This window comes from Malaclemys terrapin, chromosome 8 (genome assembly GCF_027887155.1).
Source record: "Malaclemys terrapin pileata isolate rMalTer1 chromosome 8, rMalTer1.hap1, whole genome shotgun sequence".
NCBI lineage: Eukaryota > Metazoa > Chordata > Testudines > Emydidae > Malaclemys > Malaclemys terrapin.
The window spans coordinates 102,424,186-102,442,102 of NC_071512.1; the positions used below are offsets into that span (position 1 = coordinate 102,424,186).

The 17,917-nt window shown below is 41.6% G+C and overlaps 2 protein-coding genes across 4 annotated transcripts in view; both read left to right on the forward strand.

Moving 5' to 3' along the window:
• BEND5 (BEN domain containing 5) overlaps nucleotides 1-13,851 on the forward strand; it is a 43,956-nt gene extending 30,105 nt beyond the window's left edge. The window contains exons 5-6 of one of the 3 annotated variants that reach the window (XM_054036602.1): nucleotides 2,960-3,173; nucleotides 7,181-13,851. In XM_054036602.1, coding sequence (XP_053892577.1) covers nucleotides 2,960-3,173; nucleotides 7,181-9,519 — 2,553 coding nt within the window. In that variant the 3' untranslated portion in view covers nucleotides 9,520-13,851. The other 2 variants (XM_054036604.1, XM_054036603.1) reach the window with 2 other exon arrangements.
• Nucleotides 1-17,917, forward strand: part of AGBL4 (AGBL carboxypeptidase 4) — a 1,388,984-nt gene that overhangs the window by 885,847 nt on the left and 485,220 nt on the right. The gene's annotated exons all lie outside the window — the stretch shown is intronic.

The window sequence follows — 17,917 nt, forward strand, 5'->3', positions numbered from 1 at the left end:
AGTCCCTCCCCCTCCCCCGCTCCCCCCACCCCCACAGAGCAGCGCGGCTGTGTTTGATTCCACGTGGAGCCTGCATTTCTCCCTCTGCCGGGTGAGCGGGGGGAGCAGGGCAGGTGGCGGGGGGGGTGCAGAGGCTGCAGGGCGAGTGGGGAGCAGGGGGCACAGAGGCTGCAGGGGCGGGGGGGTGCAGAGGCTGCAGGGCGAGTGGGGAGCAGGGGGTACAGAGGCTGCAGGGGCAGGGGGGTGCAGAGGCTGCAGGGTGAGGAGGAGCAGGGCAGGCAAGGGCATAGGGGCTGCGGGGCGAGTGGGGAGCAGGGAAGCACTTAGCAACCCCCAACCAAGATCAGAGCGGGAGGGAGGAGGGGGAATGCGGGGTGCTCAGAGGAAGGGGCAGAGTTGGGGCAGGGACTCTGGGGAAGGGGTTGGAATGGGGGTGGAGAAGGGGTGGGGTTGGGGCGGGGCCGGGGGTGGGGAATGGGCGGAGTTGGGGTGGAGGCTGGGGCGGGGCCCTGTGGAGTGTCCTCTTTTTTAAATGTTTGAATATGGTAACCCTACCCAACACCCTAACAATCCTCTCCCTTTAGAAAAGCCTCCAACCCACACCCAATACCCTCCAGGTTCACTCCTAGGTGCCTTCCCTCTCCCTCAGCTCCTCCATTACCCCTGACTCCCCCAAGCCTTTGCACTGCTTCTGACAGGTTCAGGAAATACAGTTCTGTATTGTAATTTAAATGTATTACATAAAGTTCTGTATTAATATGCCTAGTAAGGAATCTATTTGTCCAAAAAAAAAAAAAATTACCAGAATATTTTTTTTTGTCCATATTGTTAGACATCCTTGCTGACAGATATTTTGAAATAAATTACCGAAATAATGGTAACTGGCATGATTATATTGTGTTATTTTGACAAAATATGCAGAATTTTCAAATATTGTGTGCAGAATTTTTAATTTTTTGGTGCAGAATGCCCCCAGAAGCAGTTACTGCAGTCCTTCATCCCTGGAGCCTCAAAGTCCAAATGAACCCCTTCTGGGGTATTAGAGTCCAATAAATAAACAATCTATTCGCCCTTGCTGGGGTCTTCAGCCCCATCTCTGGGGCCCTTTAAATTCAGCCTTTTGTTCAGGCTCACAAATAAGCACCATCCTTTCTTTGGGGTTTATACCACTTTACCTGTGGCCAGTAGAGGAACCTGGGCTCACCCACTACTCCGAGTTCCAACCCAGGGGCTCTATACACAGTGGCCACATACTGTTTGATTAGTTTTTTTTCTGCTTTTTTTTCCTTGGCGTTTTCCCACCTGGGCCCTTTAGCTTTATCCTTATCTCAGGTCCTCCCTTCCCACCCTCCATTCAAAGCAAGCTATGCAAACAAAACGCAGTCAGAAAACAAACTCTGGCTATTCTTCAAGTTCCTTTGGCCAGGACTGCTAAGGCCAGGCAGCTCCTCTTATTTGGGTCACCAGGGCCTTGGTTGGCTATTGCTTGCCTTTCTAGCTTTTTGGAGATCCAGGTCTCTCTAGTTTCCAAAATGGCCACTCTGGAGACTCCTCTGTGGGCAAAGTTGAAAGACCTCCTTTGCTGCTCTTTTCGTTTCACCTTGCTGCTACTTGGGATGGGGTGTAGTAGGACCACAGGGCTCCCAGCAGGGAGCCACAAAGGCCAAACACACCATATCACAGACACTGTTATAATAAAAATGATTTTCAGGCAATAGCTTGCAGTCCTAATTCAGGAAAACCTCCAGTTGAAGTCACTGAGAATTTTGACTAACAGAGACTCAGAGGTTGGACCTATGAAATTTAAAAATGTCTTTGCCCATTTTTAGTGAACATAATAAGACTCTTTGCATGTATAAAGTCACTCCTTTATGTGTAAGCTGTGCAATACAGATCTTTTGTGAGTAACATAGATAAAATTTTAGATAATTCAACATGAAAGATGTAAAAAAAAAAAAAACAACAACTTAAGTTTACTGTTAGACTATTTTCCTTTTTTCATGCTATAAAAGTTTTTTTAAAAAATTCTCAATTTTTGTGAAAAATGAACTTGGGCTGTCACAATACTTGTGTCCATTATCTCTCCCCCCCCCCCCCCCTTTTTAGGATTTTGTCCATTTGAAAATTCTAAGGAAGGAAGCTCTCTTCTTCCTTCCCTTTTCCTTTTACAATATTACAGAAATATTGTTGCATTTCTCCATAATAGTAGTTCAGTTGTAGCTATTAGGAATGGACAAACGTCATTGCTGGAATTAGGTTTTGTGAAGCTTGCACGCAGTCTTTTGGGTTCAAAGGGTTAACAATTAATTGGAGTGCTGAACTCCTCCTTCCACCTCACCAACCACCACCCTTGTAATTTAAACGGGGGGCGGAGGGGCTAATCCAACTCCAATTGAAGTCAACATGAGGTTTATCACAGACTTCAGTGGGACCAGAATTTGGCCCAGAGTGTGCTTCCCTCTCCACCACCTCCCAAAGTGTGATTTGAGTAAATTGGGTTCTTCTGGTAAAAGGGAAGCCTGTGCTGTGTACTAAGAATAGAACATTTTTCCTTGCCCCAAATTAGGCTGGCCCAAGTGATTGGCTTGAATACAGTGCATATAGAGAGTACTAGATATATTTGCTAATTATAATTTTTCTCTGTCCTATTTCTGGTCCTTTTATCATAGTCTTTCAGGAGAGAGACTATTGGCGGGGGGGGGGGAGGGAGAGGAGTTAAGAGTAAAAGGACTGGAAAAACAAAGGAAAGTGAAACACAAAATGTAAGAGTTCGACTCAAACTTACTGACCCACAATGTTGGACAGGGTTCAAAACTAATCAAATTCAGTTTGCCTAGTCTTTATTATTATTATTATTAATTATAATACCTAATACTAGTGTTCATACAGTGCTTGGACACTGTTGTGTGCCATGTACCATAGATACTAAGTTGTTGTTTGTTTTATTACTACTTTCTAGGTCCATTTGGGCAGTGGAATCTGGGTAGATGAGGAGAAATGGCACCAGCTGCAAGTAACACAAGGAGATTCAAAGTATACAAAAAACCTAGCGGTAATGATTTGGGGAACAGATGTTCTCAAGAACAGAAGCGTCACAGGAGTTGCAACCAAAAAAAAGAAAGATGCAGTTCCCAAGCCACCTCTCTCACCTCACAAATTAAGCATTGTCAGAGGTAGGTTACTTGAAAACTGGGTTCCTGCTGTGTAGTTTAAACATTAATCAGTGAGATGAAAAGTGCTTCTCTGTATCTTGTGTAAAATGCATCCACTTAAAAACTAAAATAAAAGTTACTATTGCAACACAAACTGCTCCCCTCCCAGAAACAGACACTTGCTTCAATAGCCAGGTACAGTGCAGTCTTTTGAGGGCCCAGTGCTACAAGATGACTTTGGTGGGGTTCAGGGTACTCATTATGTCAAAGCAGGCATTTGAAGGTAGGCCCCAAATGAGCTTTGCAGACAGCATTCGCTGATGGAATTTGTTGCTAACTTACTGATGTTTTGTAATGCATGTATCACTTTTGACAAACACTGGAATAACTTTACAACATTACAGCTATCCATGGGGAGAGAGCCTTTCATTTCTCCCATCTCTAAGATACAACTTCCTCTGGGGTGGGGCACAAAAGCCATTATTATAATGTCAGTACAAATTTTCATCTCCCCTTCCAAAAACAGATGTATAACAGCTTTTCCATTTGAACCAAAGTGAATTTAGATGGGCAGAAATCAATTTCTGTCCCTAAGTTGGAATTTCTACAAGAAATGTAGATCAATGAGACTAACTGGGCAAGAAGGATTGTCATGAGACCTTGAATGACCACGAGCAAGCACCCCATGTGCAAGGTGCTGAAAGAGTCAAACAGTGCTTGTCCTTTATTTTAAGTGACTAATAAAGTTCAATCTTTTTGTATCATCATGCTTGCATTTTACACTGTCACTTCTAACAGTCGTCTTTTGGTTCTACAGAGTCCTCTCTCAGTTAAAACTGAGCCAATTCCCCATGGAATTTTTATCAAGATTGGGGTGTTAGCCTCTGCATTCTGCCTCCTAAAGCTCCCTGTGCCGTTTCAGTGGGATATTATTCTAAATTGTTATGTAGGGTTCCTGCGAGCTGTATTAAATAGCGGCTGTATTCCAATCAAAAGTGGCTGTATTTTGGAAGCAGGAAATATAATTTCTGTACGTATAGGTTGTAAAATGATCTTATTTCCAATTCCCTCATCCCAACTCACTCCTGTAATTAGTTATACTCATTTCTTGTGCCTTGGACTTCAATTGGATTATAAAAATTTTGGGGCAGGAGACCATGCTTTCTTCTGTATGTTCAGTGCCTTGCTAAAGGGTCTCCATTTCTGGTGGGTGACTCATGGTGTTACCATAGCACCAGTAGTAAAGTAGTATTACATAATATCTTGGTTGTAATGAAATCACTGAGTAGCTATGACTGTCGCCCACCAGCTTCTACTAGCAATAATTGGGTAAATCTCTACAGGAGAAAAGAATGGTCACTTAAAAAAAGTAATTTATTCCTAAAGACGATTAAAGCAGACTTTTATAGGTAACTGATTATAGGGTTTGTAGTTCTGCTTGTTGGCTATTACTTAGTGGGTTTTTTTCCCCTCCACTAAATCACTGTATGAAGGCTAACCTAGAATGCAAACAGATGATGGGCTTTTAGGGCAGAGACTGGGTGTGCTGCCTGTGAATGTACTTATATCTCTCCCAAAGGTTTCACACTGTGATGAGTGACCTTTACAGAGATTAATCAGTCTCCAGAAGTGTGAGCTGCAATAGTCCACTTTCAGGCCTGACAAGTTGCATAATTCCTATAAACAAGAGATGGGAAGTGTATGGGAAATCAAGGCAGGAAGCTAGAAACTTCCTCCTGATTCTCTGCCTCAAAAGTTAGTTAGCACTATAAACTAATTCAGCTATTTCTCCAACAAGTTGGAAAGGAAGAGAGAGGGGGGAAAACTTGTTTTATTTTTAAATACGCATAAAATGTCCAGATACTGCAGTGACAGGATAGACTAGATGGATGGATGAGCTTAGTATAAAAAGCAGGGCTTTGGAGCGGAGCCCGGAGCTGGAGCACGGAGCAGTGGAGCTGCAGGTTTTTGCCCGGAGCTGTAGTAGAGCCGGAGCACAGAAAATCTTGACTGCTCCAGTTTTTTTTTCATTTTCAATCCAAAATGAATGATATTTAGCAAGAAAGTCCTAAAGGTGCCAAAAAGTTTTAGATTGTATAGCAATTGATATTAACATCTACGTTACCACTTTACGTAATACGTCAGTTATTCTCACTTCGGCCGAAATCAAGATTTAATGTACAGATACAAAATGACAACGTTTTTTGGAGATAGTTATCTGATTCTTTAATAAAACATATCAGACATCCGGCAACACTGCAGACTGCTCCCACCCTTGTGCCAAGGTTAGGCGAGTACGTACTAGCGTAGATTAGTTAGATTAGTATGTGTTAATACTTCTTTTGTAAGGGTTGATCAACGAGATGCACTGAGTGCTGCGATTACGGAAAAGTGTGATGCAAGACGCAACATTTAAGATGCCACAAACAGGTATATTGCAAAAAAAAATGTTTTTGTTTATTGCTATATTAAGATATCGCAAGACATATTCACCACTTAAGCTCATTTCTCACACGGGCTCCCGTTACCGGTACATTTGTTCATTTGTACATGCTCCTGTATCACTCTGGTGGACTTAATTTATATGTTATCTGTTCAACGGTCTTTTGGTAGTGTTGTTGTTTGTAATTTTAAATTTATTGAAAAAATCACGTTCAGCAGGCATATAAGTATACAGTAAACATTTTTGCATAAATTAGGAGTGATTTTTGTGATATATCCAGAGTGATTGGAAAATGTCCAACACAACTTTGGAGGTGGATCCTTACGTCATTTTAAGAAAAAACGTTTTTGTGAACACGGGTCCTAAAATTCTTCCTAAGGGAGCTACAGTCCCTTCAAGGAGGTGATGAAAAGTTAATTTCTGATTAATATCTCAAAAACGCTTCAATATAAAGTAATGAAATTGTCTGTGTCTTAGCATTAGTATGTGCTACCATATTACATTATCCAAAATTATTTAAGCCATAGGTGTCCCAAACTGGCGGTTGCTCATTTTTATTTCATATTTCAAGAAAGGCTTGTTGTCGACCGCCCCTGACTACGAGGTAGTATTATGTTCCATAATAAGTTGTTAATTTTTGGTGGTCATTTATTATTGCGTTTAAAATTTATGGTTCCAAAGTTGAAAAATAAGTAATAAGTAAAATTGTTTGCATCATTCTAAGCATTTAAGCAGATTAAAATTTTTAAACAGTTTTCTCAGAAATGGTTAATTATACAAAATACATTGAGTACCATTTTAATGCATGTTTTAGCATTAAATCATATGCTAGGGTCGTATCTGTTAAATAGTCGAAGATTTAAAAAATATTAAATAAAATTGGCCTAGTCTTCCCCCCTCCCTCCCCCAGTTCATGACGTTGGAAATAGACTGTAACGGGAAAGCAGATTCAAACTGCAAGCACAGTCCTTTTTAGTAAAAAGAGCAAATTTTTGGAAATATGTTTTTCCTTCATCAGGCTGGAAACATTATACAAGATAGAACCTGTTGTTTGCTCTATCTTGTATAATCTATTCAGGGTGATGAAGGAAAAACATATTTCCTAAAATTTGCTCTCTGTTACAGGGACTGTGCTCGCAATTTGAACCCACTTTCCCGTGAAAGTTTATTTTTAACCTTGTAACGTGTAGCCTCATTACTTCCCAACAATTAATGTTGTAGAACAGCGATAGCATGTACTAATGCTATGGCACATACCAAATTTCATTGATATATCTATATTAAAGCATTTGAGATATTAAAAACGTGGAAAATATTTCAAATAGTTTTACTGCAAAATTTCATAAGAAAAACTAACTTGCAATTTATAAATAAAAATTTATGTATATTAAAATACTTATTACTTCATTAAAACTGCAAGAAACATGTTAAAATATTAAAATATACTTTAATTTGTGTAAAAAGAAAATGCAATCATTTTTGTCCAGAAAATCCAAAATAAAGTCTAAGTACCTTAATTGGTTAAGATATCACAAGCAAGTACATTATAAAAAGATGTAATGCTTTTGTTCATTGCTTTTTGAAGATCATAACAAGAAACATTTGGATGCGGTAGCAGCACAAGAAGATTTGGCCATGGCTTCAACAAAAAAATCAAATCTGCCCCCCATGATTGATAGCCGATTTACGGAAAAGGATCTCAATGACGTCTTTACTTTTGAATTTGAAAAGCCCAAATTTGGGCTTTTGGGAAAAGCAAAGAAGAAATCGGCAACGTGCAAGGTGGAAAAGGAAGTGAATGGCGAGCTCAAACCATGTAGCTTCAAGACAAGTGAAGCAAGTGCCGTGAAAAGTTTCAACCTTTGGCGGCATGTAAAACGTAACCATCCTGAAAACTATGCGGCTCTGGTTACAAAAAAGAACCAGGAAGATGAGGCAAAACAGAAAGCTGACGCAGCTAAACGACGTTCATCTGGCTCTTTGAAAACTCCTGGAGAAAATATTTTTTGCGGATCTTCATCTGAAAAGAAACCCAAAATTGAGCAAACAAAACTTGACTCATGTTTGAAGTCCTCAAAGGTTACAGTCACCATGGATGCCAATACTTTCCGTGAAGGGCTGATGGAAATGGTTTGCTTGTTTTCAACACCGCTCACTACCTTCAGGCTAAAGAACAAAGGATTCCAAAAAATTGCAGGTGAAATGGGTCGGCAGCTTGGCATTTCGACGGGGCACGATGCGGTTCGTCATTTAGTTGTCAGCACAGCTGAGTCTGGTCGCAAAGAGCTCAAGAAAGCTTTGGAGCAAAAATTGTGCTACCTGAAAATGGATGCAGCAACCCGTGGAAACAGAAATTTCCTTGCAATCAATGCTCAGTACTATGAAGAAGGAAAAGATAAAGCTGTGGTAAAAACCTTGGACATAATCGACACTGAAGGGTGTCACAATTCTTCGTATGTGAAAAGTCAAGTAAAAGCTATTTTAGAAAAATTTGGGATCAGTGAAATGCAAGTGCTGAGCATCTGCGTTGACAATGCAGCAAACATGACGTGTGCTGTCAAAAATTTCAGCGAGGACAATGAAACCATTTCGACCTCTGAGAACAGGGATACGGACAGAACTGAAGCTATGTTGCCTGATGAAGGAGCTAAAGGAATTAATGAAATCGAACTCAATGTGGATGCTGCTGCGCAGTGGGTTAATGACCCTAGCCTCATACTTCCAACATGGCTTCATGAGGATGACTCAAAAGTCCAACTGATGAGGTGTGGTATTCACACTCTTCAGTTGGCAATCTGGGATGGACTGAACAAAGAACACGCGAAGAAATTTCTGGCAAAAATTCGACAAGTCGTTGTTAAACTACAAACCCCAAGTATTCAAAGTGTTCTGCTTGATCTACATGGAGTAACTCAATCATTGGATACTGTGACTTACTGGGGTTCAACATTTTTGATGATTGATCGGCTTCTCGTTTTTCAGTCTTACTGTGAACAAATGGCTGCTGCTGGAACAAGAGAACTCAAGTTAACAAAAGCTGAATGGGACGAAGTGAAGAACCTGCGAGACCTCTTGGCAAAGCCAAACCAAACAACCGTGAATCTTCAAGCTGTTGATGTAACCCCCGGAGTTTTAATGAAAGAATGGCGAAAACTGTCAAAATTCTTGCAAGAAAATGGTGGACAAATTGCAGAAGAAATTCTGTCCTCCATGCAGAAACGCGAAGAGAAGCTTTTTGACAATATTCATTTCCTTGCTGGAGTTTATGTTGACCCAAGGTATCGGATTCTTCTTACCTCAAGGGAAATACCAAAGGCAAAGGAAGGCCTCCTTGATATTGCTCGACGACTCGAAAAACAAAATTTATTGCGATATTTGAACTCCGCGAAAGAGGTTGAAGAAAATGAAACACAACAAAAGGAGTCAACCATCGAATTTGCGGTTTCTGAAAGGTCACATCCTTCAGAAGTAGCAGGCTGTTCTCAGACTTCCGTCTCCACTCTGAACTTGTTCGAGCGTCCATCCGTGAGACATCTTCAGCCATCATGGGGACATGGAGATAATTCAAGCATCAATTCTTCAGAAGATGACGACTTCGAAAAGGAATTGGATAAACAAGAAAGACGCCAGCGAGTTTCTGCGATTCATAATTGTAATGAAGCATTATTTGAGAGAAACTTTTGGGAAGATTGTGAGGCAATGGAGTCTATTGGTAGGCTAAAAGTTAAGTCTGTTTTTGAGGCCATTCACAGCTACCCACACCGCATTCAGGCTGCCTGTAGAATTGCTTCAAGCATGACAACAACTCAAGCTAGTGTAGAGCGACTGTTTTCGGCTTTAAAGTTAATTTTAAATGATTTGCGGCAGGCTATGAAAGATGACTTGATTGCTGCAATAATTTTTTACAGAATGAATTATGAATGATTCTAGTTTGTATCATTGATGACATTTAAATTGTTTTAAAAGTCTGAATAAAAAAATGTGTTTTCAAAATTACAAAGTATGCACTTTTTATTTAGTTAAAAATTAATTTGAGGCGGAGCGCGGAGTCGGAGCGGAGCTGGAGCAGTCAATATTGGTGCCAGAGTGGAGCTGAAGCGGAGCAATTCAAAAATTTGATTGCTCCAAATCCCTGATAAAAAGATAGAGATGCTACCTACATCACTAATGGAGTGTGGATTGTTTTTGGTTTTTAGTGTAGTGATTTTTTTGATGGGGGAATTTCCATTGCAATATAGCTTCAAGCAACAAGAATCCTGTTTTCTCATTCATGATCTCTACCTAATACTCATTTACCAATTGAGAGTTGTAGCCTGGTTGGTGCACCTAAATCAGGCTCTTTTCTGTAGGTAACGTGCCTATCATCCACCAGCACTCCCTTCATATGGGCTTAGGGCAAGATTATTAGAGGGTCACACACTATTGCGTCTGTGGTGAGAGAGAGCAGCATATTAATCTGCTGTTAGTTCACACCCTTACCTCACCAGAACCCTCCTTCGCACCCTCCTCCTCAAACTGTGCTTGGGAATCACTTACTTACAAACCAGGGTCCCTTCTCCTTCCAGGGCAGATATTTGTGGAAAAACTGTGGGTTCATTATAAACAGTATCTCTCCCCCACCACAACTCTAGGTCCTTGCTTGACCTGCTCACACCACCTCTTCAGATCATTGCTTCCCTCATTACCACCATTCTCCCTTTGCCACGCATCCCTCAAAGTGTATCCTATAAAGTTCTCTTATTTCTAGAGCAGTGGTTCTCAACTTGTTACACACGGCGGGCCGCATATGTGGCCCACAATGTGTTATCTGGGCTGCAGGGGGCAGGGCAGCGGCAGCCTGGACCCTGAGCTTGGACCCCCCCACCATGCGGAGCCAGTTGGCTGCCCTGGCCCCCGGACCTGTGTGGCTGCCCCAGCCCCTGTGGGGCTTGCCACCTGCCCCAGATGCCTGCAGCAGGGCTGCTTCTACCCTGGACCCATGCTGTGTGACTGCCCCAGACCCTTTGGGGCTGGCCGGCAGACCCAGATCCCCACCCTGTGGAGCCGCGTGGCTGCCCAGACCCCCACCTGCCCAGACCCTTGCCATGGGGCCAGCTGCCTACCATGAGGCTGGGTGGGGCACGCCGGGACGGCCAGCTGCCCTGACTCCAGACCCCTGCTGCCTAGCCCCCGGACCCCACTACTGGGCTAGCTGCCCTGACCCCAGACCCCTGTCGCAGGGCCAGCTGCCTGCTGAGGCCCACCCTGGACCCTGAGGTGAGGGGCAGGGTTGGCTGCCCCGACTCCAGACCCCTGCCACACGCCTGCCCTGTGGGGCTGAGTGGCTGGCAGACCTGGATCCCCACCACCTGGAGCCACACGGCTGCCCCAACCTGGATCCCCGCTGTGGGGATGGCTGCCGTGGCCCACCCCAGACCCCACAAGGCTTGGCGGGTCTAGCCAGCTGCCAGACCCCCATGCAGCTGCCCTGACTGGACCACCGCCATGCAGGGCTGTGGGGCTGCTTGCCCAGGACCCCCGCCACGTGGCTGCCCTCACTTCTGAACACGGCTGCCTGCCCCGGACCCCGTCACATGGGGTGGGCCGGCTGCCCCAGCCCCTGGAGCTCATGGGGCCAGCCGCTGTCCAGATCCCCACCGTATGGCTGCCCCACACCCTGGTGGGAGCCCCAGATCCCTGACCAGCCACCAGCGCTAACCCCAGACTCCTGCCATGCGGGGCAGGCTGGTGACCCCGGCACGTTGGCGGCCGTTAGCACACAGCTTGGCCCACTGAGAACTGCTGCACTGTAGACAATCTCCTCATGCAGCCAGTTACCTGCTGCCTGTGATATGTGTAGGCAGCATCGGGGGATGCCAGAGCGATTCTTCTGCTTGCAACATCAGGCAGTCTGTGGGCCTGATATCTTCCTCCAAGTCCGGCTTTTCTGGTTTTCACCAGAATCAACAGGGTACTGCCACTGATGCCTAGACCAGTCCCTGAAACTTTGAAATTGGTTGGATTCAGTGTTCAAAAGTTATCCCAATACAGACACAGGGATGCCATGACATTGAGTGTAGGGCCATGCACAGCAAGGCCCATGACATGGACTGTGCACCTAAACAAAGGAGTACAATTCTCTTACACACCTGTGCAGACTACCTGAATCTCAGATCCAGTTGCGTAGGAGAGAATGGGGCTACTTGTCTACTTACTCCCTCCACGTAGCTGGACCACAAGGAATAGGTGGAGCCCATCTCACTGATCAGTAGCTAAACCAGCAGCCTTATACCAGCAGTAAATTACTCCCCCTTATAGCCCTCTGGGGTGCGGGCAGGAAGGAAGCAGGGAGGAATTGTGGTTCATGGGGTATGTCTGAGTCACCGTGACTCCTAGGGCCACTTTTGAATTGATACAACTTACACATCACCCCTTGTTCAGGGCTGTGGTAAAGTCACAATATTGTCTGTACTTATGTGGCAGGTCTCTTGGGCAGAAACCCCCTATTTGTTACTAATAGTTCAGTGCTATACTACTGAAGTTTCTATAGTGATGTAATATTCTGCCTTGAGCACAATGAATCTGTGTTACAGTTAATTCCCCCATTGTTTGCCACATTATTTCAAATAATATTTTGCTGCATATTGACATCCCAGTTAGTCTGCCTGCCAATTGGTTTTATTTATTTAACAATAGCCAATAAATTTTCCAGTGAAGAGTCCATAAAATTCATATTATTTCAGATGTTTTCACCATTTTCTAGTCGCAGAATAGTTTGTTTAAAATACATTTTAAAAGGACAGAATTAGCCCTTAAGGTGGCTAACATCTCTAGCTGCTTAAAAACCCCTACTGTGCAGTATATTATACAGAAGTTATAAAAAGTTTGATGCCCGAGCACTGTTATAAACCTTGTTAATGCAAAATATAACCTTTTATAAAACTTCTGAGCAGCTTCAAAATGAACTGCAAAGCATGAATAATACTTAATTTTCATAACTTTTAATACGATGCATTAGCAACATTATAAAACGTGCTAATTAAGCAATAATCTCTATAGCTTTCTAGAATATGAAGCAATAAATGGCTGCTAAAATTGATTACTAGCCAAAGCAAAGCAGAGATTGTTTAATCAATCTTGGAAGCTATTTATTACTCGTAGCCTACACGACAATAGAAATTATTTCAATTATAAAACATAACAAAATGCACACCTGATTTTAAGGAGCTGAAAGTAGGGTGCTACCTCTCTAATTCATTGCAGAAAAACATTTGATCCTGCAACTTGCTAAGTGCCATCTGCGGGTGGCAGAGAGTGGTCTCTGCTCCCACTGACCTCATTGATTTTATTTTATTATTTTATATTTATATTCCAGTAGAACAGAGCCCACAATATGCAAAGTACTGTACAAAACCAGAGCAAGATGGTCTTCACCCCAATCTATTAAACCAACAAAATACAAATGGTTGGGAAGAGATGTATAACCAAGATATAGCCATATTAATGTATACTACATAATTTTTTTAAAAATGTGAACTAAATGTCCCCTATCTCCTACTGCTTCTCCTCCTAACCACTATTATTTGGCTAATGTCTTGTAGGTGTGGCGGTAGAAGTGACTTGAAGGAGGAAAGGGTAGTGGCCTGACAGATCATTTTCAGTAAGGGTGTTCTATGTCGTCTGGAAGAAAGCTTTAAGACTGTTCTGGGAGATGTGGACAAATGAAGGGGTTAAGGTTGGCATTGATGACAGAGAGGGTAGGAGTGACACCATATGAGTTTGGATTTACCCCCATTTCTACTCATGAGGCCAGAGAAATGTCATAACTTGTGAGCTGCTTGTGCCCTACAAAGATTCAAACATGGCAAGCCTAAACTTGTGCCAGATAAGGGGGATCAAACCAATGAATCAGAGAACCCTTTTATTGTACAATAGAACACTGAATTACAAAAATATACAAGTTGCTTATGAAGTGCTGGCTCTATAGTACCTTGAGCATGTTTTATTTGCTGTACTGATTTCCAGCACAGGGCTAAATTCTTTTCTTAAAAATAACTGCTGTTCTCTTACTTTTCCCCCCAGAATGTTTGTATGACAGAATAGCACAAGAAACTGTGGATGAAACTGAAATTGCACAGAGACTCTCCAAAGTCAACAAATACATCTGTGAAAAAATCATGGATATCAATAAATCATGTAAAAATGAAGAAAGGAGGGAAGCAAAGTACAATTTGCAATAAATTTTGGATTTTTAATAAAGTCTTAGTGTTTTACTTATGTCGTCGTCTTGATTTGTGTGGCATTTTTGCTGATGCGATTGAACTGACTTAGTGTGGATCTCATTCTGAAACGTTGATGTATTTTTAAGCAGTTTTGTAAAATGGCTAGATATGTAACCTGCTTTAAGTGATTTCAGATATAGAATCATAAAAATGTAGGACGGGAAGGGCCCTTGGTAGGTCCTCTAGTCTAGTCCCCTGCACGGCGGCAAGGCTGAGTATTATCTAGATAGAAGACTATCCCTGACAGGTGTTTATCTTAACCTCCAGTGACTGAGATTCCACCACCTCCCTTGGTAATTTGTTCCAGTGCTTAACTACTCCTGCAGTTAGGAAGTTTTACCTAATGTGTAACCTAAATCCTCCCTTGCTGTAATGTAAGTCCATTACTTGTCCTGTCCACAATGGAGGAGAACAATTTATCACCCTCCTCTTTATAACAACTTTTACCTACTTGAAGACTTCTCCATTTCTCCCCCCCCCCCTTTTCCAGACTAAACAAACCCAATTTTTTCAGTCTTTCCCTATAGGTCATGTTTTCGAGGCCTTTAAACCTTTTTTGTTCTCTAGGTTATCTCCAATTTTTCCACATCTTTTTTGAAGTGAGGTGCCCAGAACTGGACGCTATTCTAGAACCTTATGAGTGCTGAGTAGAGTGGAAAAATTACTACTTGTATCTTCCTTACAACACTTCGGCTAATGCATCCCAGAACGATGTTGGCTTTTTTTGCAACAGTATTATATTGTTTCATATTTAGTTTGTGATCCACTATAAGCCCCAGAATCTTTTTCTGCAGTACTCCTTCCTAAACAATCATTTCCCATTTTGTATTTGTGCAATTGATTATTCCTTCTGAAATGTAATACTTTGCTTTTGTCCATATTGAATTTCATCCTATTTATTTCAGATCATTTCTCCAGTTTGTCAAAATCATTTTAAGTTCTAATCCTGTCCTCCAAAGCACTTGCTACCTGTCCTGGCTTTGTATCATCTGCAAACTTTATAATGTACACTCTGCCATTATCTAAATCATTAATGAAGATATTGAAAAGAACCAGACTCAGCAGAGATCCCTGCAGATCCCTACTCGATATGCCCTTTGAGCTTAACTATGAACCATTAACTTCTCTCTGAATACAATTTGCACGCACCTTATAGTAGGTTTGTCCAGACTACATTTCCTTAGTTTGCTTATGAGAAGGGCATGTGAGATCGTATCAAAAGTCTTACTAAATAGGCAAGTCCATTAACTAATGCATTAGTCCATTAAATAGTGAAATTTCAAAGGAGAGTGAAACTCCGAGCTTGTTCCAATGCATTGCAACATGCCGACTGCAGTTCTGTACAGATCGCGATTCTGCAAACAGTGACCTGCATTTTTCTTCTAGTGAAGTCTGTGGGATGCTACATGGACAAATCTCTATGCAGGATCTGAGCCATAGTAAACCTCTGCTTTAAGTGAAGTTCTGGTGAAAAGGGAAGAAAAAAAAAACCCACACCTCTTTACTGTAAGACAGTTTCACTGTACTTTGCAGTGTTTTCCTGAAATTGCCTATAAATTTGCTTGCTTTTATGATCTTTTGTTTCTATTTTAATATATTTGGTCTAGAGCAGCTAAACAGTGCTCCCTTAAAACTTATCTTGACCAATTAGGTCACCATTAGTTTCAATTAAAAAAAAAAAAAAACTAAACTTTTCTCCGTTTTAGTATGTGAATGACTTGTAAGCATTTCTAACAGGAACTCAATTGATGATCTTTTCAGACATAAGAGAAACTTTTAGATAGAAAGTATTATATCTATGCAACCTATTCAGAAGGTGTTACAATTTCTCTTGGAGCACTACATTCTTAATGGTATTTATATTCTCTATTAGTGTTTTATACATTCAGAAAAGAAAAAGATTCTGTATGCAAGAAAAATGTGTAATAGAAAAATAAGTTCTAGTACTAATTGTATTGAGTCCATAAATGAGCTATGGAAATATTTGAACACAAGCTTAAGCATCAAGAGAACTTATTTTCTGGATTGGAGTCAGTCAGGCTTATGGCACAAAAACCAAAGAAATGTTTGCTTTTGGCATGACCAAATGACCCCTTAATGACTGTAACTGGATGAAATCAACGTCTTCTAGTGTGTCTTGTTTCATGCAAGGGATTTGGGAGTAGATGCTATCGAGAAAAGAATTTAAATCTGGCAAACCCATAAACAACTGAGCAATCTAGAAGATAGTGTCTAACTGATAGCACTTCTATAAAACTGTATTTACGAAAGTGTGGTTATTAATAATAGGTATGCAGTGTTGGAGCTGTCAGTCTCAGGGTGTAAGGCCTTGTCTACACTGCCACTTTACAGCACTGTAACTTTTACTCAGGTGTGGAAAAACACTCCCCTCACCCCAAGCATTGCAAACTTCTGCGCTGTAAAGTGGCAGTGTAGACAGTGCACCAGCACTGGGAGCCGCGCTGGTAACTACTCCCTTCATGGAGATAGGTTTTTTTTAATAGCGCTCCCACAGCGCTGGTGCTGTAACTACACAGCCACATTAAAGCGCTGCTGCGGCAGATAAATTCATGCAAAATAGGTCCATTAATGGCTATTCGCTAGGAATGAGCGACAGGCGATGGATCACTTGATTACCTGTTCTGTTCATTCCCTCTGCGGCACCTGACACTGTCAGAAGACAGGATACTGGGCTAGATGGACCCTTGGTCTGACCCAGTAGGGCCATTCTTATGTAGTGAAGACATGACCTTAGAAAGACATGGTGGGTGAGGTAATACCTTTTATTGGACCAACTTCTGTTGGTAAGAGAAGCCTTTGAGCTACATAGAGTTCTTCCTCAGGTCTGGAAAAGAAATGCAAGGTTGAACAGATAGGTTTGCATAAGTAATTAGTATATATTGATGTGACCATTCAAGGCGAAGTTGTCCCTTAACACTCCATAGTCATAGGGCTAACGGGGGTTAGTGGGTTATAGATTATTGTAATAAGCCATAAATACAGTATCTATTTAGCCCATGATTTTTAGTGTTTAGCAAAGTTATGAATTTAAGCTCCCAGGCTTGTATTTTCAATATGTTGTGCAGGTTTCTGTTGAGTATGAGGACTGAGAGGTCAGATATAGAGTGATCACTTTGTGAAAAGTATTCACCACAGATGATAGGGTGGGTGGGGTTTTTTTGGTCTTTTATCAGATTGTTCTGTAACCCACTAACCCCCCTTTTGTCATATGACTGCAGGAGTGTTAACGGGTCACTTCACCTTGAATGGTCCCTTAGAATATGTGTTAATTACTTATGCTAAACTATCTGTTTGATCTTGTATTTAGCTGTGACACCCTGAGTACCTTTCCCAGACTCTGTGTAACTGGAAAGCTTCTCTCTCACCAACTGAAGTTGGTCCAATAAAAGACACCCACCTTGGTTATCAATAAGTCAATTAGTTCACTGATTTGAGTGTTTAACCCCCTTCCTTCCCAAAAAAGTCTGCTTTTGGTAGTTTTGGGATGCTTACAAATCCTTATCTTCTTCCTTTAAACACTTGATAGGTTACACCATATTGTTCATTCCTATTGAAACTGTCTATATGTATTGGGATAATTTGAAAGTAGAATTGCAGGGATTCTTCTAGGGGATTTTAAGGAAAAATTAAATAGACAAATGACGCATGGTTCAGTGGATGCATTATAAACCAAAATAATGCGGTATAGTGCCATAACAGCACTCATTTAAGTGCTTTGTTGGATCAGCGCTGAAGTATTTATAATTCGTACACTCGGAGTGTCAAGCCCATTTCATGTAATTCTCAAAAAGTTCTAAAATACAAACAAACATTCCAGTTCTTTTGTTGTCTTTAGAAGTGCTATAATTACACAGAAAAGGGTATGGAACTAAGTATTAGCCTAAAAGCATCACTGTTCCAGACAGAACTTAAATGCTTTCCTGAATTGGGGTATTAGGTAGGAAAGAACTGTGTTTCTACTATCAGCGTAGGTTTCAATTCTTATTTTTTTTTATTAAAGAGCAAAATAGAGATAAAGTTAGAGAAACAACTGGTGAACT